Raw genomic sequence first — 27,974 nt, 5'->3', positions numbered from 1 at the left:
TGTTGGAAGCAGGATGCTGATCAGCTCTAACAGGGATCTACTTATGTTCTTAAGATGTATAGTATGAATAACAACAGTATACTGGGAGTATTTCTCATTAAAAAATTTGGAACGTTCACCTGAAAAGTGGTATATAAATACTGTCTGTATGCACTTAGAGAGATGAAGAGCCAAATCTCCCTGGGATCTCAATCTGAGCAGTGCTACTGACAACTTTTAAAAAGGCAGTTAAGACGCATTTGTTCACCAAGGCTTTTAATTAGATTTACTGGTTTTAAATCATTTTTAACAGTTTTAAGACTGTGTTAAATTGTAAAGTGTTTTAGTATTTGAATTTGTACTGCTTTTCTTGTAATCTGCCCAGAGAAATTAGTTTGGGGTGGTATGCAAATATGTTAAAAAAATACATACATACATATATTATATTGAGGTGGCCTGATCATATATCCAGCCCATTCATGCCGTACATGTTTAGGCTCTCTTATAAAGCACCTAAACTGTCAATCCACAAAAGATAAAGTTGCCAACATCGGTAAATCTCCTTGTGAACGAACTTCTCAAAATTTATTATTCATGCAAAAGCTCCTTTCCATTGAGAAAAGTCAGGTTAGTGGACTGGAATACAACAGGACTGAAAATTAAAGTTTACCATCCCTTGGGGAAAGCCCCTGCTAACATGGCAAATAGGCACCTTTTAATGGCAAATAGGCACCTTTTATTTAGCAGGGGGAGAGTAACTGGCCCTATCCACCCCCAGCACAGTTCCTCCAGTGACTGTTGCTGGTGTCTGTCTATGTTTCTTTTAGATTGTGAGTCCTTTGGGGACAGGGATCCATCTTATTTATTTATTATTTCTCTGTGTAAACTGCCCTGAGCCATTTTTGGAAGGATGGTATAGAAATTGAATTAATATAATATAATATAATATAATATAATATAATATAATATAATATAATATAATAATACTGAGGTCATTCACACGGTCAAAAACTGTGTTCTACCCAGGTTTGGGAACTGTATGCTCTCCCAGTTTTCAGTTGAGTGGTAAGAGGAAAATCTGGGTAGAAGTGATTGTGTGGAAGCAAGATAGGAGGAAAAGTTATCCAGGTTTCCCTCCTACCTTGCTTCCATACAACCAAAAATTGGGAGCACACACAGCTCCCAAACCCGGGTAGAACACAGGTTTTTGATTGTGTGGATCACCTCACTATCCAGGGTTCTGTACTGGGCTGTTGCCTATATTGATTCTGTCACTTCTTTGTGCCTCTGCAGGAGAATCCACATATCCAAGGCTACCCTGGATTGCCTCAATGGGGATTATAAAGTTGAAGAAGGGCACGGCAAAGAACGCAACGAATTCTTGAGAAAGCACAACATTGAGACATACTTGATCAAACAGCCCGAGGAAAGTCTGTTGACTCTGCCTGAAGACATTGTCAAAGAGTCAGTCACTTCTTCAGACAGGAGAAACAGTGGTGCAACATTCACGGAAGGGTCTTGGAGCCCTGAACTTCCCTTTGATAACATTGTTGGAAAGCAGCATGTAAGTTCCACTTCTGTCCTTCATGGCGTCTGCTCTGTAAGCATGCTTTTCTGTGTCTCTATAATGGGTGCCTCTGAGGAAACATGTTTTTGTTTAACCTTTTCTCTAACACGAACTGCAGATGATTAAGCAAACCACTGTAGGTCAGAATTAACCTATGGATCAGTATCAGAAAGCGCCAAGGTCCCCTCCCTCCTCCCTGCCCAAATTAAATGTTACACACAGCTTGGTGTTAATCAAATCGGAACCCCAAACAAGTTCATTATATCTAACAAGATGAAGCCTTTCAGTCCTCAAAGTTGCTTAAATTGCTGCCAGCAATAATCAGGCAGCTAATGTTTTGCTTATTTTCAGCATCGTGATCTGGAACCTAGCCTTAGTTTTCACAAAGAGCAGAGGAGGTGGGAAAGCTGCAACCATTTTGTACCACTTCAGACTGTAACTGGGAGCTCATATGACTGAATGCAGCTCAGCAGGGGTGGGGGGAATCTGAACATAGAAGACTATCATGTCTGGAAGAAGGCTCTTCTAGAATCCTTCTCCTTGACTTGTTAGTTTTCTGTGTAGTAAGAACTTTGTACAATAAATAGCTTAGCCATGTGAGTATCCACCTCAGAAATGATATAGTTCAGACACAGAATCTCGTTTCCTTTAGATGTTGGTATATGCTTACCTCTGAAGTGGTATAGTCCAGGTAAAGAATTACCACCACATCTGCTATAAGACGTGGTGAATACTGTGCAAAACTTTGAGAGTATATTTGGGGGCAGCCCACTTTGACCCCCTTCAGCCTGGAGTGAAGTGTTGCCTCAGGGGATCAAAGCAAACCGAGCTAAACACTTTGGCTCACCCGCTACCATTCAAACTACTCACCAGGACTGGCAGGGATGAGGAGAAATGGTGTGGGTGATCCTGGGGTTTGTAGTGTATTCCAAGGCTGCAGCCACTTCTGCAGCCTCAAAAAAGACTACATATCCCAGAAGCATCTGCAGCATTCCTAGGACTCCTTGAGGAAAGGAAAAAAGTCACCTTTATAAAACTTAAGTCACAGGACATGACTGTTCACTTCCTTGCAGAGAGGAGTGAAGGGAAAGACAAGAGCCTTTTCTCCTTGCCTTTGGTGGTCCTAGTAAGTAGTGAGAGGGGTGTGGAGTGAGGTGGGAGGTGAGGCACCAAAAGGTTCGGCTCAACCTGAAGCAAGCCCCCTCAAAGCAGTGCCAAAGGAGGCTAAAGCAAATTGGGGACCCTTCAGAACCCCCGAAGTGGTCCCCAAAGTGAAGAAGCCCCACTTTGTATAGGTCTGGGATATACCTCTGAGGAGTTACAGTGCTAATTTCAGAACTAGGCCTTAATCTGCATAGGAATTTGCTGTGCTTGTGATTCTGTCCCTTTATCAGAAACCCAGAAGTGTGGGAGGGTGTATTGTGGCATAATGATTTTGTGTTCCAATAGTGATACTTCCCCCAAGAGATTACAACATCAGTGGATAATCTATGCATACCTTCCTGCTATAGAAAAATAGCTATTATTTATTATTTAGTATTTATTATTATCTATTCACACACAGTCTACCAGATATTATTGACTGGATTTGGTACTTTAATTATCGGGCCCTTTCCAAGGGTCTAGGATAACTAAAGAAAAATTAAAGATAGCATTGTAGTATTCGTGCTGTCCCGAGTAGTGTGGTTTTTAATTTTTTATTTATTGTTGTTGTTGTTGTTGTTGTTGTTGTTGTTGTTATTAATAACATAGCGCCAGCAATTGCACTTTACAGAAAAATAAAAAAGAAAGGATCCCTGCCTTCAGTATCTTAAATCTAAATTTAGACAGTGGAAGGCAAGAAGGATACAGGAGATGAGGGAATGGGGAATGCTTCTCTAGGGTAGCACTAGCAATGTGCATTGTGAACAGATTCTCCAGAATGTTTTCCATAGGATGGCACACTTTGAAAAATATAACATCATCTAGAAACCCTATTTGGTCCACAAAGTCTGTCTGAGTGGTTTGGTTTTTTTCACTCTCAGTTTGTGTCAGTGACAATCCAGCCTGTAACTTGACAAACCTTTAAGGCTGGGCCATAGTTCAGTGGTAGAGTACCTGGTTTATAAACAAAACATCCCAGATTCAACTCAGTGCTTGGAGGCCCAGTGATGCCTCTGAACCAATGGTCTACATCCAGACTAATGTTGTATGAGTGGATGAATGTTTCTGTTGGGATGTCACATTCCCTGGTTGCCTGAGTGGCCCTGTAGATTCTGGCAGGGAGCGCAGGGAGCATGGCGTCCCTTCTTTTGGGCTTCGGTCTTCACCTGAAAGGAGCAGGGGTGAGATGGTTCCAGGCCGTTTGCGTCATGGTGGGATTGAGCAGCAGAGGCAGGGAGAGCTACAGGGAACAGCTTCAGTTGGGCTACCATGTTGGGCATGGCAGGAAGCAGGAAGTGATACCAGGGTGGGAGGTGGGGCTTGGAGTAGGCTTTAAGCCCTGCCAGTTCTGTATGATGGCATTTAAAACCAAGGCAGCCGATGATGAGGGCTGTTTTTGAGCATGGCAGCCAAAGTTCCCTTGGAGAGGGAACCAGCTGGATGTAGTGAGCAGGAGGACGGCTAAGGTTATAAAGTTATCTCCTCCCTTGGCTTGCTCCGAGGCTGACCTTGGCTGTTCTCATTCTGGGATTCTGGAGTCACAAAGGGCCAGGAACACACCTCCTCCCCCTTGGAGCATGACAGTTTCATTCATGCAAGTGGGAGAGAGGTGATTTTTAGTGATTCCATCCCTTCACTGTGCTGCCCTGATGCCCCTCCCCACAAGAATATGTCCCTGAAGGCTGGGGACAGTGTGGAGAACCCTTATCTGGCTGAAATTGGTCAATTCCATTTTTGCCTTTTAATTAAGATTTTTGTCCCTTTTCAAACTCAGTAGCTGATTGAGACATTAGGCAGGAAGTCAACCAAATCAGGAGATCATGAGTAAAGGAAGAAGTTGACAAGTTTAATTTTCAAAAACAAACATTTATTGTAGATCCAAAATCAAGATATATCTATTTACAGGTTTTTATTCGATGGCCTATTGCACTCTCCTCAGTTACTAATTGATAATTGGCTATGACTTTGGACTTAGTTTCTTTCTTCTACTTCAAATACAGAGTCAGTTCAGACCATACCAACCCTTGCTTAAACAAATAGGAAGGGGACATGTCAAGAGCTTGCCTGTCAGGCAGGATGTCCTACACAGACATCCATACATGCTCTCGGCATATCCCTTTCCCACTTTATTGGTTTTTAAACAAGTATTTGGAGCATCTGTAAAGAGACCATCCAGATGAACAACAACCCACCCACCCCACACACACACACTCATGATAAAGGGGTATTCCAAGGAGGTATTGAGATGTCCACAGAGGACGCCCAATGAGTGTGCTCTTGGTGCATTCCCTTCCTTATCACAAGGATCCAAACCAGCTCACAGACTTTTCCCTTCTGGAGTTCTTTCCTCACTTCTAGCTGTAGGCTGAACAACTGTAGGCCTGTCTGTTACAGACTCTTCATGAAATAGTTGTACATGATTGTGTAACTGGGAAGTAGACTCAGACACTCTGAAGTAACTGTATCACTCACAGGAATTTACCTGGAAGGATTTAGACTTGATCCCTTTACTTCCTCCTTTCCACTTGACAACAGGTTATCTCCTCCTTTTAATTTCCCTAGCTCCTTTGTGTTCCCTTCCCTTCCTATCCCTTCCCTCTATTCTTTTGCAGCCTTGTTTCTTAACTTAGCCCTTTTCCCCTGCCCTTTCGGAGCCAGTGTGGTGTAGTGGTTAGAGAGCTGGACTAGGACCGGGGAGACCCGGGTTCAAATCCCCATTCAGCTATTATTCTAGCTGGGTGACTCTGGGCCAGTCACTTCTCTCTCAGCCTAGCCTACTTCACAGGGTTGTTGTGAAAGAGAAACTTAAGTATGTAGTACACCGCTCTGGGCTCCTTGGAGGAAGAGTGGGATATAAATGTAATGATGATGATGATGATGATGATGCTCAACCCACTCCAATTTCCCCCACTGTCATTTCCAGCTGCTGAATCCTATCTGCTCTCTCCCTTCACAGCAGCCAAACTATGGTATAGCAAGTAACAGAATGGCTGCATTTGCCTATACTCCAGAACTGCAAGTCCAATGGACCCACGGTTCTGCTTCCCCCCCTCCCCCAATGCTCCCATCCAAATTTGGATATTCAAGAGAGCTGCCTCTCTGTAGTCTCTCTGACTGCAGAGAGGAGGGTGGATCTGGCTTCCTGGGCTTGCTTCTTTACTGAAGAAGGACAGCTGTGATAGCCAATAACAGCCAGAGCAAGGGAGGAGCTTCCTCCCTCAACTCCACTTGCAAAGCAACCAGACTGTGGTGCCAGCATTTGGATATCATGCTGGCACTGCTAAACCGGAGTACAGGTGGCCGACCTCACTACAGACCGAAGGTACAAATCACTATTCAGGGAGGGAAACCACAGGTCCATTTTTTCCCCCTCAACTGCAGTTGCATGCATTTGGATTTTTGGAAAATGAAGCTGGAGGCTCCTTCGCCTCTGGTTTTGTGTTACGTGCAAATGCAGCCAATCTTCCTAGCAACCATAACATTCTTATAGCTACTGCAGTGCAACCACAGTAATCCTTTGTTCTCGAGTTCTTCTTTGAGATTCTTCACAGGGTGTATTTTTAACTGGCATTGCATGCAGCACAGGAAGGGGGGATTGTCCTTCCCACTCAAACAGCATGAGTCTGGATGTAGACCAACAGTTTTTAGAAAGCTATTGGGGAACTATGGTTTAGCTAAAATGGTAGGTTTCATCAAGAGCTGCCTGACCTTTCTCATCCATTATTCAAACAATGGCTCCTTGGAATCTCTAGGTAAAGTATCTCAGGTCTAAGATGCTGAGGAACAGACCTTGGCCTGTGACCTTGTAGGCTGCTGCCAGTCAAAGCAAATAAGCGTTAGTGTTGAAGGCACATGATGCAGCCACCTTACTGAGACTAAGCAAGTCTTCTCAGTGCCCAGGTGGGAGGCCACCTGGGAACCCCATCCATGCATACTGCCTTGCATTCTGTAATGGAAGAAAGATGGGATATAAATATACTAATAACTAATGGTTCGACACAGTATAAGGTAGTTGAAAATGCGCATTAGGCTATTAGAAATGTATCTTCAATGAACTGGCCTAGTAAACTCAGGTAGTAGCTTATCCCATACCGAGCTGCAAGAACCTATGATGTGGCATATTTTGAATACCTCCCCCCCACTTCAAAATTGCTATCTCTGAATCGTTTCATAAATTCATTAGCTAAAGGGTGGGCTGCAACCTCATGATGGAGATCAAAGCGAGCATGGAGAGCAGACGGACTGAATGAGATCCATGTGCAGGATTGCCCTTAGTCAAGTCAAAAATCATGGAAATTGCATTCTGTTAGATAGAATCAAAGGAGAGCTCAGTGCAGAAACTAACACTCACTAGCAGAGCCAGACTGTGGGCAGCCCGTGTACGGATTCTACGATAGCAAATTAGAGTGGATTCATGGTGTTTCATTGAAAATCTCATTAGCTATCATAGAATCCACACTCAGAATACCTCTGAAACAACAGAACCCTGTACCCCATGGGTTAGAAACCCATGGGGGTGGTTGGCACCCTATGTGCACTACACTACCACTCGCTCTGGGCCACCCCAGCACCCCCCAAGTGCAGTTATGGGGCTGCTGAAAGCTCCATGTATACCCTATGAGGAAAAACCTTAAAGACGCGTAAACTTTAACAATTCCCCAAAAATCAGCCCGCTGCCCAAATCCTTTGAAAAAATTCAGGTAGCTTCCTTGACCCTACTTGGCACTACCACCAACCCCACACTGCTCTAGGCCACCCCTTTGCCCCCAGCGTGAAGCTATACATTTGCTGACACCTCAATGCTTCTCTATGGGGAAAAACCTTAAAGACGTGTAAAATTCAACAATTCCCCAAAAATCATCCCTCTGCCCAATCACTCTGAAATTGGGGTGGTAGCCTCCACCCATTAGGAACTACCACCCCACACCACTCTTTTTGCCCAGATCCCACGCTATGCCCCCGATCTGCCCCAAAGACACGAAAACTTCAAAAATTCCCCAAAAATCAGCCCTTTGCCAAATTCCCCTGAAATTTGGGTGGTAGCCTCCAACCATTGGGCACTACCACCCCACCCCACTATTTTGCCCCTGGGACTCATTTTTCTTACCCGAATCAATTCGGATTCAGATTTAATCCAAATCCGAACCGAATCAGGGGTGATCCGGATAGCCCAGATTCGGGCACAGAACAGAACGGGGGTGATTTGGTTTGGGTCCCGAACCGAATAACCGAAAACCCAAATTGCACACCCCTACTGGGAGGGCTGCCAAGTCCAGATGGTGAAAAAGGTCGATACCTATCACCAAAAAATAGAGGACACGTTTCACCAAAAAGGTCTCCCAAAGGTCTCTACTTTGCATAAAATGTGCATATGGTTATTGGTATTATGTGTGCACATTTGAATAAAAACTGGATAATTTGAGAATAAATACGGCTCACCACTGTGAAGCTGATAACCAGGTGAGCTATATGTCTGCTCAGTCTGCTGTCTAGGTGTAGAGTTCTCAAGGCCCCTGCTTCTTAACCATGAATTCATCTCCTGACTCGGTTTACCACACACACTGTCCTCCTGCCCCCCACCCCTATGGGTCCCCCAGCCTGCTCTCCCCAGCCAGGCCAGCAACTTCACCTCTTGGCTCAAGGCAGGACAGCCAGCTAGCTACCCAGCCAGCCTCTGTGCACGCTGGCGCAGTGGTGCATGCAAAGTCACCCACTCACTTGCTGTTCTCTGTGACTACAAATATTTAGACACTGCTTTTCAACAGAAGGTTTCACAGTGATTTTCAAAGAAAAATAAATAAGAAGATGCTCCCCTGTACCCAAATGGCTCACAATCGAAAAAGAAATGCAAGGTAACACCTGCATCAACTATTGAAGAAATTCTGTGCTGGCGTTGATAGGACCAGTTGCTCTCCCCATGATAAACCGAAGAGATTCACCACTTTAAAAAGTGCCTTTTTATTCAGTTAGCAGGGGTCACTGCTAACTGAGTAAAGTTAGTTAGCTCACTGCTAACTTCTTTCCTCCACCACATGAAGGAAGCAAGTTGCACCTGCCGGCCCCTCCATTTGTGCTCCTGCATCACGTGGCTCTGCAGCCTGCCACTGAAGCAGGACCTGTTGGTGTAGCAAGTGTTTGTATATTGCCAGAATCTCTTGGGCGGGGAGAAGTATAAGGGAAAGTAGCAACACTTATGATGACACCCATGGGGTGTGGGCTGCTCCCTGCCCTACTGACCATGAGTGACCTCAACCATTGAGTATCAAGTCATGGACCCATAGACCCAAATGAACATAGGAAGCTGCCATATACTGAGTCAGACCATTGGTCCACCTAGCTCAGTATTGTCTAGACAGACTGGGAGCGGCTCCTCCAAGGCTGCAAGCAGAAATCTCTCTCAGCCCTATCTTGGAGATGCCAGGGAAGGAACTTGGAACCTTCTGCATGCAAGAATGCTGGTCCTTTTGCTAGAGCAGCTCCATCCCATGAGGGGAATATTTTACAGTGCTTACACATGTAGTCTCCCATTCATATGCAACCAAGGCAGACCCTGCTTAACAAAGGGTACAAGTCATGCTTGCTACCACAAGACCAGCTCTCCTCATCCTGGGGTCCCCGGGGTCATGTCTTTTGGTCACACTAGAGTGTGCCAGAATATTTGAAGGGTGAAACAGAATCTTGAGCAGTGGCCTGGGGCATAGCAAGGCTGAAGTGGGCCATGGGACAAACAGTGAAATGAGCCCACATTCCCACTTCCAACTCCCTGGCTTCTTTTTCAGAGAAGTGGGAAAGAGAGACCCAAGATCAAGCTGTTACTCAACTGGTGGGCCTCCCTCTCTCAGGGGCCCAGGGACATTTGTTTCCCCATTTGCCCTTTTTTGTCATTATAGCTATGCCTCTGGAAATGATTTTCTAGGCATAAAGGCAGTTCACACAATTATAATTAGGGTAGGACAAGGGTTCTACCCTAGTTTGGGAGCCGTGCAAGCTTCTTTGTTGTGATTGTGTGCAAGGGAAAGAACAAGATTGGAGGGGGAGGAAGTGATCGTCTGGGAAAGAGAAGGTGGGTCAGAGGGCAATTCCTTCTACCTCGGTCAAGTGCTGGGTAGGAGAGCTGGGTAGGACAGTACCATCTGACCCCGCTTCTCTCTCCCAGACAGTCACTTCCTCCCCCTTCGACCATCCTGTTTCCCTTCCACCCGTCCAGAAAATAGTACAACAGCTGCTGAACTAGGGTAGGACACTTATGCTATCCTAGATATAATAGTAGACCTATGTTGGACCTATGTCCAACACTCGTACAATGAGTGTACAGCATACACAGGTCAGATCTGTACACAGGTACAGTCATTTGTGTGTTATGTTGCATGCAGGTACAGTAGTACACTTCCTATCTGTACCATGCATTTGAAGGGCCTGTATACAGAATCACTTTTAAATGAATGCAGGTACACACGCACAAGCACACAGACCTCTGTACAGTTGTTCAGAATAATGCCTGAATCAGGCTAGTGTGAACTGCCTTACTCATTTATGAACACTTTGCTCAAAATGGAGAGCTCAAGCGGCAGTCCCTTTTCAGCAGCCTTTGCCACAAGCCCTATAGGATCTGACAGGGGTTTTTTTGCTGTCACAAAATCCCTTGTGAAGGCTGTCTGCTTGAAGAAATTAAGGAGGAAAAGGTTAAAATGCCCTAAGATACCAGTCTTTCTGCTGTGTGTGAAAGATTGATGCGTCACAGTGGGAGAAGGTTGGCTGGAGTTCCCTTCCCTCCTCACCTCACCAGACAGATCCATCATGACACCACATCTCGTGTCCTGTTCTCCATGTCTTGATCTGAAACGTACGCATAACTGGCGCTATGACTTGGTCGCGTATGGATGTTGCTTTGCCAGCTAGCTACCCTTTGCATAGCAGGCATTTGCTCTGATGTACAAAACCCACGCAAGTCATTTGTGAAGAAATACCTCTGGCCACCTACAAACTGAAGCTGTACATGGAATTGAGTTTTCTGTATCTGCAAAACATAAGTTTGATAGATGTTGTGTGTGTGGGTGTGTGGGTGTTTGCTCTGAGCACGTATGGTTCTGGTTTGCTCTTTTTGCATAATAGCATGCACTGCACTGATGTTATGGTACCAAATATTCCAGAAAACCAGTGGTCGCATTTGCATGTAATGCGGACTGCGGGTCCATTATGTTCTGCTCCCCACTCCCCCTGCTTTCCCATCCAAATTCAGAAATAATGGAGAGCTCCCTCTCTGCAGTCAGCGAGACTGCAGAGAGAAGGGGGAACTGGCTACCTGGGCTTCCTTCTTAACTGAAGGACAGACCCGGCAGCCAATGGCAGCTGGAGCAAGGGAGGAGCTTCCTCCCTCAACTCCGGTTGCCAAAGAGCAAGACTGCAGTGCCGTGTTCATATGCTGGCACTGCTAAACCAGGCAAAACTCACTACATACTGAAGGTACAAATCAGAGTCTGGGGAGGTCTGAAATGGACCGAAAACTGCAGGTCCATTTCTGGCCAGAACTGCAGTTGCACACATTCAGATATACAGAAATTTTAACTGGAGACCCCTTCAACTCTGGTTTCGCGTTATGTCCAAATGTAGCCAGAATGTGACAGGTCTGTCTTCTTCCTGCTCTACTGCTTGCAGTGTTTCTTGTCCCCATAAGCAAGAAGCAAAAATATGCACACCATCTGTTATTCCCATTGTCTGTAATTCCAGCTACACCTGGCCTTATTTATTTATCATGTTTGTATTTTGCCTTTCTTCTCAAGAACTCAGGCTGACACATGCAGATTTTCCCTCATTCTCTCTTCACAACAGCCCTGTGAGGTAGGCCAAACTGAACCCCTATCAATGAGCAGGGAGGAGAGAAGGTTTTGTGCATAGTCCCCATCCCCAACCCACATGCATTCATCTGAAAATCAGAAGATTACCTATGTTTGCACAACTGAATGCACACAGGAGTTTCTTGATGTAATTGGAAGCTCTGGAAAAGGGTCTCCCGTTTCATGGAGAAAACCCTATATGTAGAGAATCTACATGCATAGGATGTGTGAAAGATCTTCAGATGGACACAGTATAGCAGAAGTGGGGCCTGCTGTTATGACCCTGCTCCCCTGCCCCATGCATTTAGTATGCCTAGATTGATAGGGACATAAGGAGCTGCCATATACTGAGTCAGACCATGGGTCCATCTTGCTTGGTATTGTCTACCCAGACTGGCAGCGGCTTCTCCAAGGTTGCAGTCAGGAATCTCTCTCAGCCTTATCTTGGAGATGCCAGGGTAGGAACTTTGAACCTAGATGCTCTTCCCAGAGCGGCTCCATCCCCTGAGGGGAATATCTTACAGTGCCTTTCATATGCAACCAGGATGGACCCTGCTTTGCTAAGGGGACAAGTTATGCTTGGTACTACAAGACCAGCTCTCTTCCCTTGCTGATAGTCTGATAAGGACTTAGAGATGGTGGACAATGCAGTAGAGGCCGCTGCAGGTGCCCTGGGGGGGTGTGGTGGCGGGAGGCCCATTTAAGCATCAATCAGTAGGTGCTTACCTCTGCTCCAGCTGCACCTGCAAACTAGCACTTCCTGAAGCAGGGGATCAACTCCACCATTCAGCTGGCTTCTGCAGAGCCAATCCCCCGCCAGTGGCCAGGTGAGTGGCAGAGCTTATTCCCCCACCACAGGGAATCACCTGGTTGGCAGGTGCAGCTGGAACAGAGGTAAGCATCTACTGGTTGATGCTTAAAAGAGCCTCTCGCCTCCCCCCCGGTGCACCCGCACCAGCAACTACTGGGCCAATGTCAGTTTGCCACAAGAGTGGCTTCCATTTTGTGTCTTGAGGGAGAGTGCTTAAGTGTGCTCTAGGGTGCACTTTCAGTTCACGCAGATCCTGACCACTGTCCTACATGAGTATGAATATGTACCCCAGAACACTTCCCAGAATCCCTTGTGGTCTTGTAGAAGCAAGCATGACTTATCCCCTTAGCTAAGCAGGGTCTGACCTGGTTGCATATGAATGGGAGATGATGTGTGATCTCTGTAAGATATTCTCCTCAGGGGATGGAGCCGCTCTGGGAAGAGCATCTAGGTTCCAAGTTCCCTCTGGCATCTCCAAGATAGGGCTGAGAGAGATTCCTGCCTGCAACCTTGGAGAAGCTGCTGCCAGTCTGTGTAGACAACACTGAACTAGATAGACCAATGGTCTGACTTGGTATATGGCAGCTTCCTATGTTCCCATGTGCTAGGGTTTTCATGGCACACCTGCAAAGAAAGGGCTCCTAGAAACAAGAGAGCTTGAAAGCTGCCACACAACACTGACTCTTCATGTGCATCTGCTATGCAAGTGATATTCATCTTGATTTAAGAGAATTTCCAACCTTGGGTCTCCAGATTGTGACTGTGGATTATGGGAGTCCAGCAATATCTGGGAAGTTTAAGCCACCATTGCTAGATTCAGATCTTAAAAGGGCTCCTGCATCCTTAAGAGTTGCCCAAAAGGGTAAATCCTGCCAGGTGTGGCTTGTTGGAACATTGCAGTGCTATGCAGCCAGAAGAGTCACACCTGACAGAATTCTCCCTTCTGGCAATTCTTAAAGCCACAGGAGCTCTTTCAAGATCTGAAACAAGGGGACCCTGGTCTTGTAGTTAGGATTCACAATGTTTCTTAGGCGCATGTGAGCCCATCAGAGTGTCTCCATTTCATTTCCATCTGTAGCACGTTGCATCGATATCCATTTGCAATTTCCTCCATGTTGTAAGAGTCACGTATCTAGTAGTAAGAAGGGCTGTTTTTAAAAAGGAGGATTTGGAAGGAACACAGGATACACAGGCCAGCCTCATGCAGCAATTGGATCCCATCAATGGCTTACATATCCAAGGGGAGGGGGGAGGCTCTGGGCTAACAACAGGTGGGGCAGCTGTGCCCAACCTCCAGCATTCCCATTGGGAGTCGGGCACAGCTGCTCTGACACAGCATCGTTCGCACAGAGCCTCCCCTGCCTGCATTAGGAGTGGTGACAGGCTGGTCAGTGCTGCACAAGCAGTGAGCCGGTGTCCCTCTTGGGTTTCTTTCTGACCTTCTGCACAGTGTGTGGGCCAATGAGAAGACAATCACTCTAAACCAGGGCTGTACCAAAATGGTTCCCATTTCAGCTCCTCATTTCCAGGGAGGCATGCTGGAGATTTTTCAGCTAAGGGGATGACATTTAGAAGTACAGGTGAAACTTGCCTAGCGGTAGTGGAGCATCTCATGGTGACTGTCATTTCCCCCTTAAAATGCCCCTCAAGAGAATGCTGTATCATTGCATAGCATCCTTCTGAGGTGAATTCGGGGACAATGGGGGGAGTAACCATGACCTGGGAGAAGCTAAATAGGCACAACTGAAAGGCAAAATGGTGGCAATAAAGTAGGCCAATTTCCTCCTCCCTTGCTCCCACTCCCCAAGCCCAAATGTGGGGGCTCTCCAACCCAAAGGTTCTCTAACATCCTTGGAGGACTACAGCCTTACCTTTGAATTCTGTGACTACAACACAATGCTGACTGGCATCCCACACCTGGCCGGAGGGTACAGTTTTGATCAGTTTGCTCGAATACCCAAGCTCATCTCCTCTCATCCAATTAACCAATGAGCATCGGGAGAGAACTCCGGAAACATGAATTAACTGCTTATCCCCATGGAGATTTAGAGCTCATTTCTCTGTCTTGAATTGTCTACTTATTCAAGCACTGGAGTTAAAAAGAAACGTTTCCCTATAATGGTCACCCACTGCCTGTGAGGATAGCTTCGAGCAGGCAGTTATACAGGGATCAGCAGAAGTAACATTAATGGTCATTAGTACTGGCTTTGAAGGCAGTATAATTTTAAAAATCAGGGCAAGTGCAGCTTTGAATTTTTATTCAAGGAAGCTGGTCTTCGGGGAATGAAGGAAATATTGAAACAAATTGCAAAAGCTCAGCATCAAAGCCTTGATATGCTTTTCTGACTCTCCATCCATCATCAACTATTTGGTAACTCATCAGGAGCAGCCCAAAGTATTCCAGCCCTGTGGGGGAGCCATCCCCTTTCAGAACTGACCCCTGCAAGCTTTGAAAGGGGGTCATGGAGGAAAGAAGTTTGCTAGCAGCCTTATCTTTCCTCCTTGTGCTTCTTGTAGGCTTTGCAAGGAATGTAGCAAGCAATGTTCCTTGCAAAGGTCAGACTGAGCCCAAAGAGCTGCTCCAGTGAAGATGGCAATGAGCATCTTGCTAACCTGCTGGTTCCCCAATAATCTAACGCCTGAGGTGACCACCTCACCATGCCTCATTAAAGGGCCATCACTGCTTATGATAGACTTTTGGCTACCTTGTGACTTCCAGCATCCCTGCCAGCTGTTTAAAAGTTTCTCTGCATGGCATGACTGCCTATTCAGTTAAAGCACATAGCAAAAATAAAAAATAAAAAGTCCTGCCCTTATAAGCCTCAAAATTGTATTACTTATAAATACCGATTTTTGAGCTAATAATTTGAAACTTAGCATGTGTAATCTACAAATGTGCATAATTTCAGCAATGTTGCAATGTGTTGATCTGATGAAAATCAGATGTGTTGATCAGATGTGTTGATCTGATGAAAATCAACACAGGTGCAGCAAGTTAAATAGTGCACAGAATTGACACATGGACTCATTTTTGCCCAAATTTTATTGAAGCATGTCATCTATTACTTTCCAATTTGGTGAAAATGACTGATATACTCTGTTCAGGCTTGTCTGGGAAGAGTGCCTTTTAGTGTTTTGGTGAAGTTAGCAGCAATTCAAAAAATGTTATTATGGTTTCCCTGCCCCATTAAAGTCTGTGGCTAGCAAATGCTGGTGAACCTCTACAGAGTGTGGCCAGCTTGACAGTGAAGAAAGAATGCTGACATCTGTGCCAGTACTCTGGTATTGGCAGGGGGAGCCAGCTACTGGGTTCTGTTGCATGTGCAATGTTTGTTCCTATCATTAGAATGTGAACTCTCAGGGAACAAGGGGTGGGGCCATGGAATGTAACTTCCAAGCAGTCAGAGGGTGACTCCTTCAACTCTCTGCATCACCTCCATGTCCTGCTTCAGAATGCTGACAGGAAAACTGCACTTGACTTCTGAGATAAGAAGGTCCCGTTGATGGCAATGGGATCAGCCACTTTACACCTAATTTATTAAAAACACTGGGGTAATCTCAGTGAAATTTGGCCGACTGTCTTCTTAGAAGCAGCACTAAATGTTGGGGAGGGTCCTGGATTGCAAACATTGTAATTATAAATCTCCTCTTCGTTATAAATATCCTCCTCTTCGCAACCCATAGGAATTCTATGGTTAAAAAAACTTGTTGGGTTAAGACCAGAGTTAAGGTTATCTCATTTTGGTTCTTAGGCTTCACAAAGCCAGGAAATTGGAACCTAGGGCTGGTGCTTTAACAGACATGGCACATGATCAGCAATGATGCTGTGCAGTGCCACAAACTGTGCTTACTTAAACTTGTCCTCTATGCCCCACATGGACAACATGGGGCATCTTTGCTGGTGTCAGGCACCCCATCCTCCCTTTATTGATTTGGGCCTCAAAGACCAAGGAACATTGTGGATGGCTTCTCATCCCCGATCTTCAGCTATGAGCACAGACAGCTTTCTAGACTGAGATGACATGGCCTGTACTCACAAATGAATAGTCATAGTCTCCAAGGAACAACTCGCCCATTCGTTCCACTGCAATTTGCTAAGAAGCAGCATGTGCCTCCTGCTTTGGAATCCAATTTGATGGGTTTCATGAATTATTGAATGGTGTAGACTTGCATTCCTTAGCCATTATCCACATAAAGGCCATGAAAAGAATAGAAACAGATGGAATTGCCATGCCACCCCAAAAGGCCAATGAGAAAAACAATGCCATCAAAGCAATGGCCCATTCTGCTTATATGTGTTTCATGGAACAGACCTCCCCTTTCAAAAGGTTAAATCATTTGGGGTGGATGAACTGCATGGAATGCTGTTACGGTTTGCAATGTGACGTGATCGGGGGAAAAGAAAAAGAGAAAGAACATTGCATTTTGAACCCAAGGGGACCAGCAGCTTTATTCTGTTTGCATGTGCTTTCCCCTAGACTCTGGCTGCTCTAACAAGAAATTCAATAAATCTGCTTCCAAACCATCTTGCACAAGCTTTGCATGTCCAGTCTGGGCCTGAGGAAATTAACAAGCGAATAGAGCACACCATCGACTTGCGGAGTGGCGATAAATTGAGAAGAGAGCATATCAAGCCTTTCTCCCTGATGTTTAAAGACTCCAGCCTGGAGCATAAGGTAGCTGGGTCTTGATAGAAGCTTTTTGCCAACTCAGATTGTCTTGAAATGACCACTGAACTAGTGAAGAAGGCATTGCTTTGGTTTTTTCCTGTCTGATTTGTTTTTCCTGCCCCCTTTCACACTCCCAGTCTGAGCTGAAAGCCACTTGAGCACATTGAAACATTGACGTTATTACAGTTGTGTAAGTGATGAGTCAGTTTCAGAGCTGGGGACCCCCTTCTGAGTGAGTAAGACTTTGGAGACAGCAAAGCCACCATGATGAGGAAAAGGACTAAAACGGACCTAGGCCTTAAATTAGGGATGTGCACGAAATTCACCCAAATTTGATTCGAATTCAGAACCGGTGAACAGAGTGGAGATTCATTTGAATCAATTTGAATTCAATTGAATTCAGGCGAATTCACCTGAATTTGATTCAGCATGATACGAATTTGTGGAAATTCACATCAATTCAAACAAATCTCTGCTGAACTCTGCTCAGTGGCTCCGAATCGAATCAATGCAAATTCTATTCGAATTTGAATTGAATTTGGATGAATTTCATGCACGTCCCTACTTTAAATGCTCCTTGGCTTTGCTGCATCAGAAGTAGGCTGACATCTATAGTGTAATGTAGGGGTTCCCAATGGGTGGTGCTCCAGATGTTGCTGAACTACAGCTCCCATCATCCCCACCTACAGTTTTTTGTGGCTGGGGGAGGCGGGAGTTTTAGCTCAGCAACATCTGGAGTATCACAGTTTGGAAACCTTTGGTGTAACATATTGAGTACCATATTTACCGGAATGAAAGGTGATTCTGAATTTAAGATGATGCCTTAAAAGACAGAGCTTAAATACAGGTTATACCTGTATTACCAAGATGAAAGAGGACTCTGAATTTAAGATGACCTCGTCATATTTAACAGAAAGGAACTTTGCTTTAAAAAAACTTCATCTTGTATTCAGGTAAATATGGTAATATTGGCTGACATACTGTGCAGCAAGCCACAGATACAAGAGGGATCTATGCTCACTGTTTTCGAGCCACTTACCAGTCCATTGGCACTGCCAGTGATGGCGGGTGGGGGGTTCTCCATACCACCAACACATCGCATTATTGCCACTGTGACCTCTATCACATTGGCATGATGGGAATAGGTTGCAACTGCAATTAGGCAGTGCATCGGTGACACAGAAGAGCACTTGCCACCTCTAGTAGTGTGACACACTGGTGAGGGTCTCAGAAGCAGTGATTGCAGATTCCTCTTGCATCTATGGCTCACTGCACAGTATTTCAGCCACAGCGCTGGTGGCTTTATTGGAATGTTCATGGACATTCTAAGGGTCGAGCTATGCATTACACCCAAATCCATGGATCTGTAGCCTGGTGGTCCTTTTTAAAGTGGAAAGGCCATTTCCAGAGTGCGTGATAGGAAACAGACATGCGCTAGGCATGCAATAAGGGGCTTTATCTCACAAAAAATGCATCCAAGGCATTTCAGGGTGGAGTTGCTAACTCGAAGCTATTCCTGGAGTCTTTCCCTCCAATAATTTTTGCAGTGTGTTTCACAATATCAAGCCCTTAAACATTCCGGGATTGCTTTCAATATTCACTTGGAGATTGATGCTGATCTCTGGAGACTCTAGGCCAATCCTAAAAGGCTGGAAGTCCTACTGCAGGCTGCTTCAGAAGCAGAGGTGTATCTAGGGAAAATAGCACCTAGGGCAAGCACTGAAATTGTGCCCCCTGTCCAAGCATCTGACACCCATCTTTCAGATAATTTTACCATAATATCAGCTGAAAAATACAAGTCAAGCTTGTTAATCTTTTAATATTTCAAAAACTATTTAGCAGTGTACATAGTCAGACCAAGAAAATGCTGGAAAACTACAAATTTCAGTATGCTGGGGCTCATGAAATACTCAAAGACTATGTGGAGGTGTACTTGGAAAACTAAACAGAAGTGCCTGTCTAATTCCCTACTATACATTGTAGCATCTTTATTATATAAGTTTTAAAAATAAATGGAGAATTTGACTTTTCCCAGATACTCTGAAAATAATTAAAGGATATGCAGAGTAAACTGTATCTCTGCTTGGAATATATTCTAGTCTTTCAGAAAGACAGTTAAAATGAGAGAAAGAGAGCAAGAAACTCCCAGTGGGCCTTAATACTAAGGATTTCACACTGATTCAAAGACAAACTTACCATTAATAGCCATTTGATTAAGACATCACATTTAACTCACTTATCACAAGAAGCAAAGTAAGAGCAAATGAATACAATCCTAACTCATAAGCTTGAGCTCAGTATTCACAAGCCCTGATTCTCTGTACATAGTGCCGAATTGAATGTGTACAGTGACTTATATTATATTAAATTAAAATTTTTTTGTTTACCTGTAGCCCCTTTGGGAGGCTTCCTAAAGGCCATGGGGGGAGGGGCTGCAAAGGTTCCCTCTCCCCCCACTGGCCTCTTAATTCACTGCTGCAGCCCATCCTGGGCTGAGGGCCTTGCAGGGACCATTTGAGCATGTGCAGTGGCTATTTTTTTTAAAAAAAAAAAATTAAAAAATTGCCGCCGAAAACAAAATGGCCACCTCTCATGCTCAATTGGCCTCTGTGAGGCCTGGCATGGCTATTTGAGCATGCATGGTGGCCATTTTGTTTTTGGTGGCCATTTTTTTTAAAGTTGATTTTAAAAATGGTGCCCCCTTCAAGTGGCGCCCGGGGCATGTGCCCTGCTTGCCCCACCCTAGATATGCCCCTGTTCAGAAGGGTTTTGGAGCAGGGAAATAAAGAAGTGAAGCACCCCCTCCCTGCCCACTTCTCCTTCATTCCCGTTGGTCTCCGTGGAGGTGGCTTTTCCTCTTCAAAACAGGAATATTGTGCTACAGTTACTCATTCACAATTGTGCTTACAATTACTCAAAGTAAATTTTACTTTGGCCCTGAATGCTGAAAGATGAAACAGGCGAGGTAGAATATTTGGGGATGGTTGTGACATGATGATAGAATTGAGGGTAGTTTTGAATTGGACTGAGACCTCACAGTGGCTCTAGGGACAGAGGATGTGGTGTGATCAAGGCAGGCAGGATGAGTTCGGATGAGGAGGTAGAGCAAGAAGACCTGAAGCAAGGTGGCCAAAGAATGGAGGTGAAGATAGTAGATCTCCAGGTGGGGCCTGAGGAAAAGACAGAAAGAAGACAGGGACATAAAGGAAGGATGGGTCAATAAGGTTGTACAAGTGGGAAAAGACTATCCAAGACCCAAGACTCAGAGAAGCTGAAAGAGACGGCAGCAAAGGGTGCTAGAAGCCAGGCTGGCTGAATGTAGAAAGCCAAGTTAGCTGAACAGCAGTCAAAGCAGATACTTGAAAAGCACTGACAGGAAAAGCAAATACTTGAAATGCAGTGGCAGGAAAAGCAGATATTTGAAATGCAGTGGTAGGAAAAGCAGATACTTGAAATTCAGTGGCAGGAAAAGCAAATATCTGCGTGGTAGGAACATCATAGTCAAAGAGAATCAAAGGAGAATCAAGAGGAGGTGGACCTGGGACCAGCTTTATACAGGTCCTAGGAAGAGAAACGGCTGTAAACAGCTAGTAGAAAGGGGGTGGGAAGCTAGAGTCTGGGGGCTGGAGAGACAAGGCGACATAGGATTGTCAGAGCCACATCCTTAAACATGTTCTTGAACCTTTAAGAGATGCCATAGAAAGGAACATTCTGCCCAGTGGAGCTTCTCTCTTCACTGCAAGTCTGTGGATGGAAAAGCCATACCAGGTGAAATGCGTTCATTTTGTGTAACATTTTCAGGGGGCTCTCAGGTTCTGGGCCTGTAAACCAGGCTTCCTATGAAGGGAGAAGGAGGAAAGATGAATTTCACAAGCTAATATACACTTTTCAGAAACTTAATACCCATCCAAATCAGGCTGTAGGAATGCAGAACAAATCCTGGGATAAGCTTGATCTGAGTTATTTCTAGGCAGGCAGGTTCCCTTTGTAAGGCATGAGAGGGGCTGGCGCTGGGCCTTACTTGGCTGCCTTCCCCTTGTGGCGATGCTGGCTCTGCTCTTCAAGGAGCCCAGGTGCCGTTGCTTCCAAGAGAAGCTGGCAAGATGAAGACTTGCCCTGGCACAGCCCATTTCTTTCCCTCTTTTTGTGCAGCAGTACAGTCCACAGGCAGGTCACAATGGTGGCCTTCAGTTACTGTTACTGAAAAATGCAACTTTCTTTGTAACAAAAGCTGTGCACTTTTAATTCCTCCCAGGATTCAAATCTCCATGTCATGGCTGCTTTCATTTTGACTCCTATATCAGCCAATCAAAACTGATTCTTAGACTCTCTTTTTAAAAAAAAAAATCTTCAGAGGAAGCAAGTAGTACGTTTTTAATTGTCTCTCTTCTTTCTCAGCAGTTAGATGATTCCCACTGGACATTCACTGCTGCAAATGTATTAGCATATTTTTACAGACTTGTATACATACCTTGCAACTCTACTAGAGGCAGTCCCTAATTTTTGGTAACTGTTCCTGGTAATATCACTGTCCCCTTCCCCCCGCCCCCCACACCATTTTTACATTTGGGGCAAGGCCTTATTATAATGTTGGTTGTGTGAGTTGAACGTGAAAGTAAATGCACGTGCATGGACACTATGGCCAAGCCATGCATAGCCTGACATTTCACACATTGTGGATGTTGTGTGATATGTATGTTGAATATGTTGATAACATACTGTAGGATAATTATGATTTTCTAGTATATCATGCTTTTAAAGTCAGCTGAGATCAGGCTGCTGCAGAGCAAATCAATGCTTAATACAACAGGCAGTGAAGTGCTATTAACAATTGACAGTATCCTGACTAGCAGTCCCATGAATGGAAAATGCGTTCTGCTGGCTCAAGGGCAATTTTCTCTGATTTTCTTCCCCCTGAAGCCACTACTATTACTACACTGCCGCCACTACTACTACTACTACTACTACTACTACTACTACTACTACTAGGGATGTGCACGGAACCAGCGTAGGGAAGTTAGAAGCTGACCTTAAAGGTGGGGGAGGGTGCACTTACCTCTCTCTCCTTTTCCCCCCCGCCGGCACTCCATTGTAAACTGGTCCGGTGGGGCAGCAGCGTACCTCCCTGCTGCCCCGCCCCCTCGTCGGACGAGAAGTAAGCAGAAGTACCCAGTGTGCATGTGCACATGTGCCAGGTACTTCTGCTTACTTCCAGTCCGATGAGGTGACCAGGCAGCAGGGAGGTATGCTGCCGCCTCAGCGGACTGGTTTACAATGGAGCGCCAGCAGGGGGAAAGTGGTGGGAGGCATAAGTGCACCCTCCCCCACCCTTAAAGTCATCCCTCCTGCCTTCAAACCGTCAGAACCGGCAGTCATTCAAACTGGTTCCGTGCCCATCCCTAACTACTGCTATGACTATGGATACCCTTTTGCCCTTACAAATATGTCCCTGGGGGTTGGGGGAACCTCAAGAGCAGATTTTTAGGTATCCAGAGGACAGCAGAGGGAAGGAGGGATTGGCAAGGATCACCCCACTCCCCTTGCTTGAGTGAAACATCTTCCACTCACAGAACTATTAGTCAGGATGCTGCCGCTTGTGTGAGAATGGAGGAAGTGGGGCTCATGAAGTGGTTCTCTTTGTATACTGATAGAAATGTTACAAGCATTGGAAGGCATGGGTAAAGAGGAAATCCAGTTTTATGGCTCAAAAGAAGAAGAACATTTCTCCTTATTGTATTCATTGAAATGAGGAGCCATCTTTAGCTATGAGGAGCCATCTTTAGCTAATATCCCAATATCTGGTTTCAGTCTATGATTCATTACATAAAGTTAAACCAGGGCAGAACCAAATTGAAATCAAAGGGAGTGGGGTGTCCCTGGCTAACTAGAAGCTAATGTGACCAACAATAATAGCAAGATTGTTTTTCATTTATGAAATTTGAAGGTACATTTCCTCCAAACAAACTTATAAGAGCTTACAGCAAATCAGGATTCTGAAGAAGTGGTTGAAGTACAGGATTCTCTGACACTACAGAGTGACCTGAGAACGATCTGACATGGTGCAAAAGAGTAGAGCTAAGAAGCCCTGTGGTTCCATGCTTGTGTGTAAAAGGAGCTTGGATGTAGGATTATGGTCCTATGCAGATGTTTGGGGTGATCTTCCTGAACAGGTTAGGAGTGACAGCTCACCCTTCTCCCCATATGTTTGTGGGCATGTTTTCAGCATTCCTCACAATCAGAAAACCTCCACAGTCAGGGTCCTTGATCACACAACCTGGCGCCTATGCATGGAGAAGATTGTGGCTGCATTCACATGCACAGCCGGAGGTGCAGGGACCAGATATTTCCCTGCCTCTGGTCCCTCTGGAAGCTACTCCCTCTCTCCGGCTGTGATTGGCTGTGCAGGCTGTCCTTCAAGCAAGAAGGAAGCCCGCACAGTCAGTTTCTCCTCCTCTCTGCAGTCTTCCTGCCTGCAGATAGCCTGCTCTCCTTTTTGTCCAAATGCATACAGGAGAGGGCATGGGAGTGCAACCAAGGGTCCATTGGGCCCAAGGTTCCACGTTACATGTGAATGTGGCCAGAATGTTAAGGCATGTTGTGGATGTACTCACAAACATGCACATGTTGGAGAGGGAGCTGGCACCACAGTGACACCCTCCCAGTCTATGGGGCTCCAGCCATGTCCCCCAAATGGCTAATGTCCCCAAGTAAAAACAGGAATATTAGTGATCATGTAAACAAGGGTATGGCTCCTTTACATGCTAATTGTGTGAGTTGCTGCCAATCCTATCTGCCTGCTTATTACAACGTATTGGGGTCCTGAATTGACTACATCTTCAATGATGTTACTTTGATGTAATGTCATTGAAGTCAGTGGTACTCCCAAAGAGTACCCCTGTTTGAATAAAGTGACTTACAGTAAAAGAATACTTTCATCATAAGAAGTTACAGAGGCACTAATGCAAGAAAAACTACGTTGCATAAAAGTCAATAACACTGTTCTCACTGAGTGCAAAGAATTTGCCTCAATGGCTTGGGGTCTTTTCTCCTTCCCTTGACAAAACTGGAAGGATGGTGCTACTTTGATCTCCCTTCATAGACTAGCAGCATAACAGCTAGGCCCAGGAAGAGGTTAATCCCAGGGTAAAGGGAACCAGGTTCTGTCCCTAGTGGGGAGTAGGATTGTGCACAAAACCAGATTGCCCAGTTCTGTTAGAGTTCTGACCAGCCACGAACTGAACCGGGCATGTTTGATTTTGTGAACCCCCGAAACACACACACACACACACACACCAGTTTGGTTCAGATTCAGGGGGTTTGTGACTTAAATTGTCTTTATTTATTTTTAGAAATATAACACCACCGCAATTCTTGGGGGCTTTTCAGAGGCCATGGGGCGGGTGTCTCTGGCGATTCCCCCTCCCCTCCATTAATGTCCGAATCACCCAATTCAGTCAGTCTTCAGCCAATTCCGGGCCTGCCCTCTGTTGCGGTGGCCATTTTGGAGGCTGCTGTGCATGCCCAGTGTGGCGGCCTCCAATATATATAAACTTAGAACCTCCCAAACAGGTCTGGGGTTTTGGTTCGATATTGAGCCATCGAACCAAACTGGTTTGATGTCGAACAGGTTCAGAACAGGTTTGTCCATAGCTAGTGGGGAGAGAGAATTCAATATACTTCTCTCTACGAACACAGGAGCCCAGCTCCTGAAAAACTTTTAAGGCTGTGTTACTGGAAGATTAGGAATTACACATCTGGGAATCTAAGCGAAGTATCAAAAGGGGATACTTGACAACCAGAACAATGAAGTCCTTGTGCAGACATCTTGTGCAGCTGTGAGGATGTTGTGCTAGTACACATATGCCATGGAAGTGCAAGGATATTGCATGAATTAGTTCTGCTATGTTGGTAAATTAGAAGTTTGCTTTCCAGTCTACTGTTGTGCTAGCTCCAACATCTCTGTGCTTGTGCAACCTATGGTGTGCCTCCTGCTGGGAAATCTCTTTCTCCACCCATTTGTATCACAGGGATAGTTTGTGCAAGAGTGCTACTTGAGATGAGAGCTGGTTTTGTGGTAGCAAGTATGAATTGTCCCCTTTGCTAAGCAGGACCCACCCTGGTTTGCATTTGGAAGGGTATCTACATGTGTGAGCACTGTAAGATATTCCCCTCAGGGGATGGGGCCACTCTGGGGAGAGCACCTGCATACTTGCATGCAGAAGATTCCAAGTTCCCTCCATGGCATCTCCAAGGTAGGGCTGAGAAGGACTCCTGCCTGCAACCTTGGAGAAGCTGCTGCCAGTCTGGGTAGACAATACTGAGCTAGATGGAACAATGGTCTGACTCAATATAAGACAGCTTCCTATGTCCTTGGGGATTTTTGTGCAGCTACAGTGCACAACTTTGTTGCATGTGTACTAAGTTAGTTTGTTTGATGCTGTGCCAAGATTATAGGTCATAGAGCCTACCTTCTGATTACCTGCATTTTTTTCTCCATTCCATGCCTCCTGCCATCAGCTCCTGAGAAGTTTATGGTAGTGAAGATTCATGAGAGGTGTAGAATTAGTGGGAGGCATGCCTAGGTCTCCGGTGAAATGCCAGCACTCTTATCCAATGAAAAAATGATGAGTCTTATGAGTATGAGTCTTATCACACGCTCATCCTGATTGCTGCAAAGCCACACAAAGGAGATCCTTTAAAAAAAAATATGATCCATCCAAAAACCAAATTGCCCTGCCTTGTTTTATCTCTGCATCAAGAGAACGGCCATCTACGACAGGCCATGATTTATCAATCCAAAGTTTTGGATCACAACAGGGCTCTTTTCCTTCTACTAAGTGTCTATAAGAGACTGGATAGTTCATCCAATTATCATCCCAAATTGTACGGCTACAGTTGGGAGTAATAGATAACTGTTTGCCAAAACAATCAATAATCCAGGGTAAACAAACACAGGGATTACTTTTGATTCGTTCAGCCAAGTAAGTAGAATTGGCTTTTCCTGGTTATAGTAGGTAGAGGAAAGGTGTCCCCAGACAAAAACATTTTTCTGTCTTCTCTGATCCCCTGAAAGAAAAGTTAGATATAAATCGAGTAAATTTAGGCAAATGGACCAATCTAGAGAAGATCTGAAGTTTTCCACTTGGATTATCTTTGTCATTCAACAGTAGCCTGATCTCTCATGCTGTACGCCACTGATTGGTTGGTTGGTTGGTTGGTTGGTTGGTTGGTTGGTTGGTTGGTTGATTAAGTGCCATTAAGTCAGTGTCGACTCTTAGCGACCACATAGATAGTTTCTCTCCAGGATGGTCTGTCTTCAACTTGGCCTTTAAGGACTTGCAGTGGTACATTCGTTGAGTCCATCCACCTTACTGTTGGTCGTCCTCTTCTTCTTCTCCCTTCAACTTTTGCCAGCATTATGGACTTCTCAAGGGAGCTGTGTTTTCACATAATGTGTCTGATAGTTTGAGCCTGGTCATTTGTGCCTTGAGTGAAAATTCTGGATTTGTTTGTTTTCCTGGCTGTCCATGGTATCCTCAAAAATCTTCTCCAGCTCCAAAGTTCAAAAGCATCAATACTCTTTCTATCTTGCTTCTTCAATATCCAGCTTTCACATCCCTAGAGTGTCACAGGAAAACCATTGTCCAAACAATTCTAATCTTTGTAGGTATAGACACGTCACTACATCTAAATATCCTTTCCAAGGCCTTCATTGCAACCCTACCAAGTGCTAGTCTGCGGCATATTTCTTGACTGCTGGATCCTTTACTGTTGATGGTTGGTCCTAAAAAGCAGAAGCTATCCACCACTTCAGTGTCCTCATTATCAATTCTGAGGAATTGAGGCTGGTTGCTGTGCCTGTTGTCATTAGTTCAGTCTTCTTTACATTTAGTCATAGTCTCATTTTTTTCACTGTGCTCCTTGACTTTCACTACTATAGCTTGCTAGCATCCACAGTCTCAGTTATCAGAGTGGTGTCATCAGCATAGCATTCTCAATTGCAGCATCCTCCCTGGGTGCAAACAGCTGCGTTTCTTCCCTTGCCTTGCCTTTCTTCCTTCATTCCTCACCAGCTCTGCACTAACTACACTTGACTGCAGGAAGGGCATCCTGGCCACTTAATCGCATAATGTTGTGCAATCCTGGAATCAAAACGATTTGGCACAAAAATCCCTTGAGGAATATCAAATGATGGTTTTTCTAGGAATAAATAATGATTTCAGTCATATCACATAGGCCAGGATTCTCAGACTAGGATCCCCAGATCCCCCAGGCCTTTGTTCATTGTGGCTAGGGACAATGGGAGCCATAGTCCAAGAACATAACATAATCCAGCTCTGCTGGATCAGGCCCAAGCTCCATCTGGTCCAGCATCCTGTTTTGCACAGTGGCCCACCAGATGCCTCCAAGAAGCCCATGGACAAGAGGTGAGGGCATGCCCTCTCTCTTGCTGTTGCTCCCCTGCAACTGGTAATTAGAGGCATCTTGCCAAACTGGAGGTGGCCTATAGTAGCCATTGACAGAGCTGTCTGAGACCTCTGACATAGGTTCATTTCTTCTTACATGTTTTTCTCTGCTTATTTGTATAACTCCAGCTCAGTTTTGAGGGACCAGGCTACATTTCTTGCATGAACATAGTAAAAATCAAATGGCTGTGTGGCAGGTCTAGAATAAAAAGAACTTTCTTATTTCATCAGTGCAATAGTTGTCTAGTAAAGCCACCTAATGGTGCAGCAGGGGAATGACTTGAAAAGCAAGCCAGAGGATGCCGGTTCAAATCCCTGCTGGTATGTTTCCCAGACAATGGGAAACACCTATATCTGGCAGCAGCGATATAGGAAGATGCTGAAAGGCATCCTCTCATACTGTGCAGGAGATGGCAATGGTAAATCCCTCCTTTACTCTACCAAAGACAACCACAGGGCTCTGTGGTCACCAGGAGTCAACACCAACTTGACGGCACACTTTAC

At 45.2% G+C, this 27,974-nt stretch overlaps 1 protein-coding gene across 3 annotated transcripts in view; it reads left to right on the top strand.

Annotated features, from left to right (window-relative positions):
- Positions 1-27,974, top strand: part of ADCY8 (adenylate cyclase 8) — a 196,553-nt gene that overhangs the window by 121,249 nt on the left and 47,330 nt on the right. For 2 of the 3 annotated variants that reach the window (XR_008306004.1, XM_053244775.1), the window contains exons 7-8: positions 1,273-1,543; positions 16,813-17,010. Coding sequence is in view for 2 of the 3 variants with exons in the window: in XM_053244775.1 (XP_053100750.1) it covers positions 1,273-1,543; positions 16,813-17,010 (469 nt within the window). In the remaining variant the exon portion in view is untranslated. The remainder of the gene's footprint in view (positions 1-1,272; positions 1,544-16,812; positions 17,011-27,974) is intronic. The other variant, XM_053244776.1, reaches the window with a different exon arrangement.

This window comes from Hemicordylus capensis, chromosome 4, assembly GCF_027244095.1.
Source record: "Hemicordylus capensis ecotype Gifberg chromosome 4, rHemCap1.1.pri, whole genome shotgun sequence".
NCBI classification, from domain to species: domain Eukaryota; kingdom Metazoa; phylum Chordata; class Lepidosauria; order Squamata; family Cordylidae; genus Hemicordylus; species Hemicordylus capensis.
The sequence above is the reverse complement of the archived record's forward strand: the minus strand, read 5'-3'. Positions and strand labels throughout refer to the sequence as shown.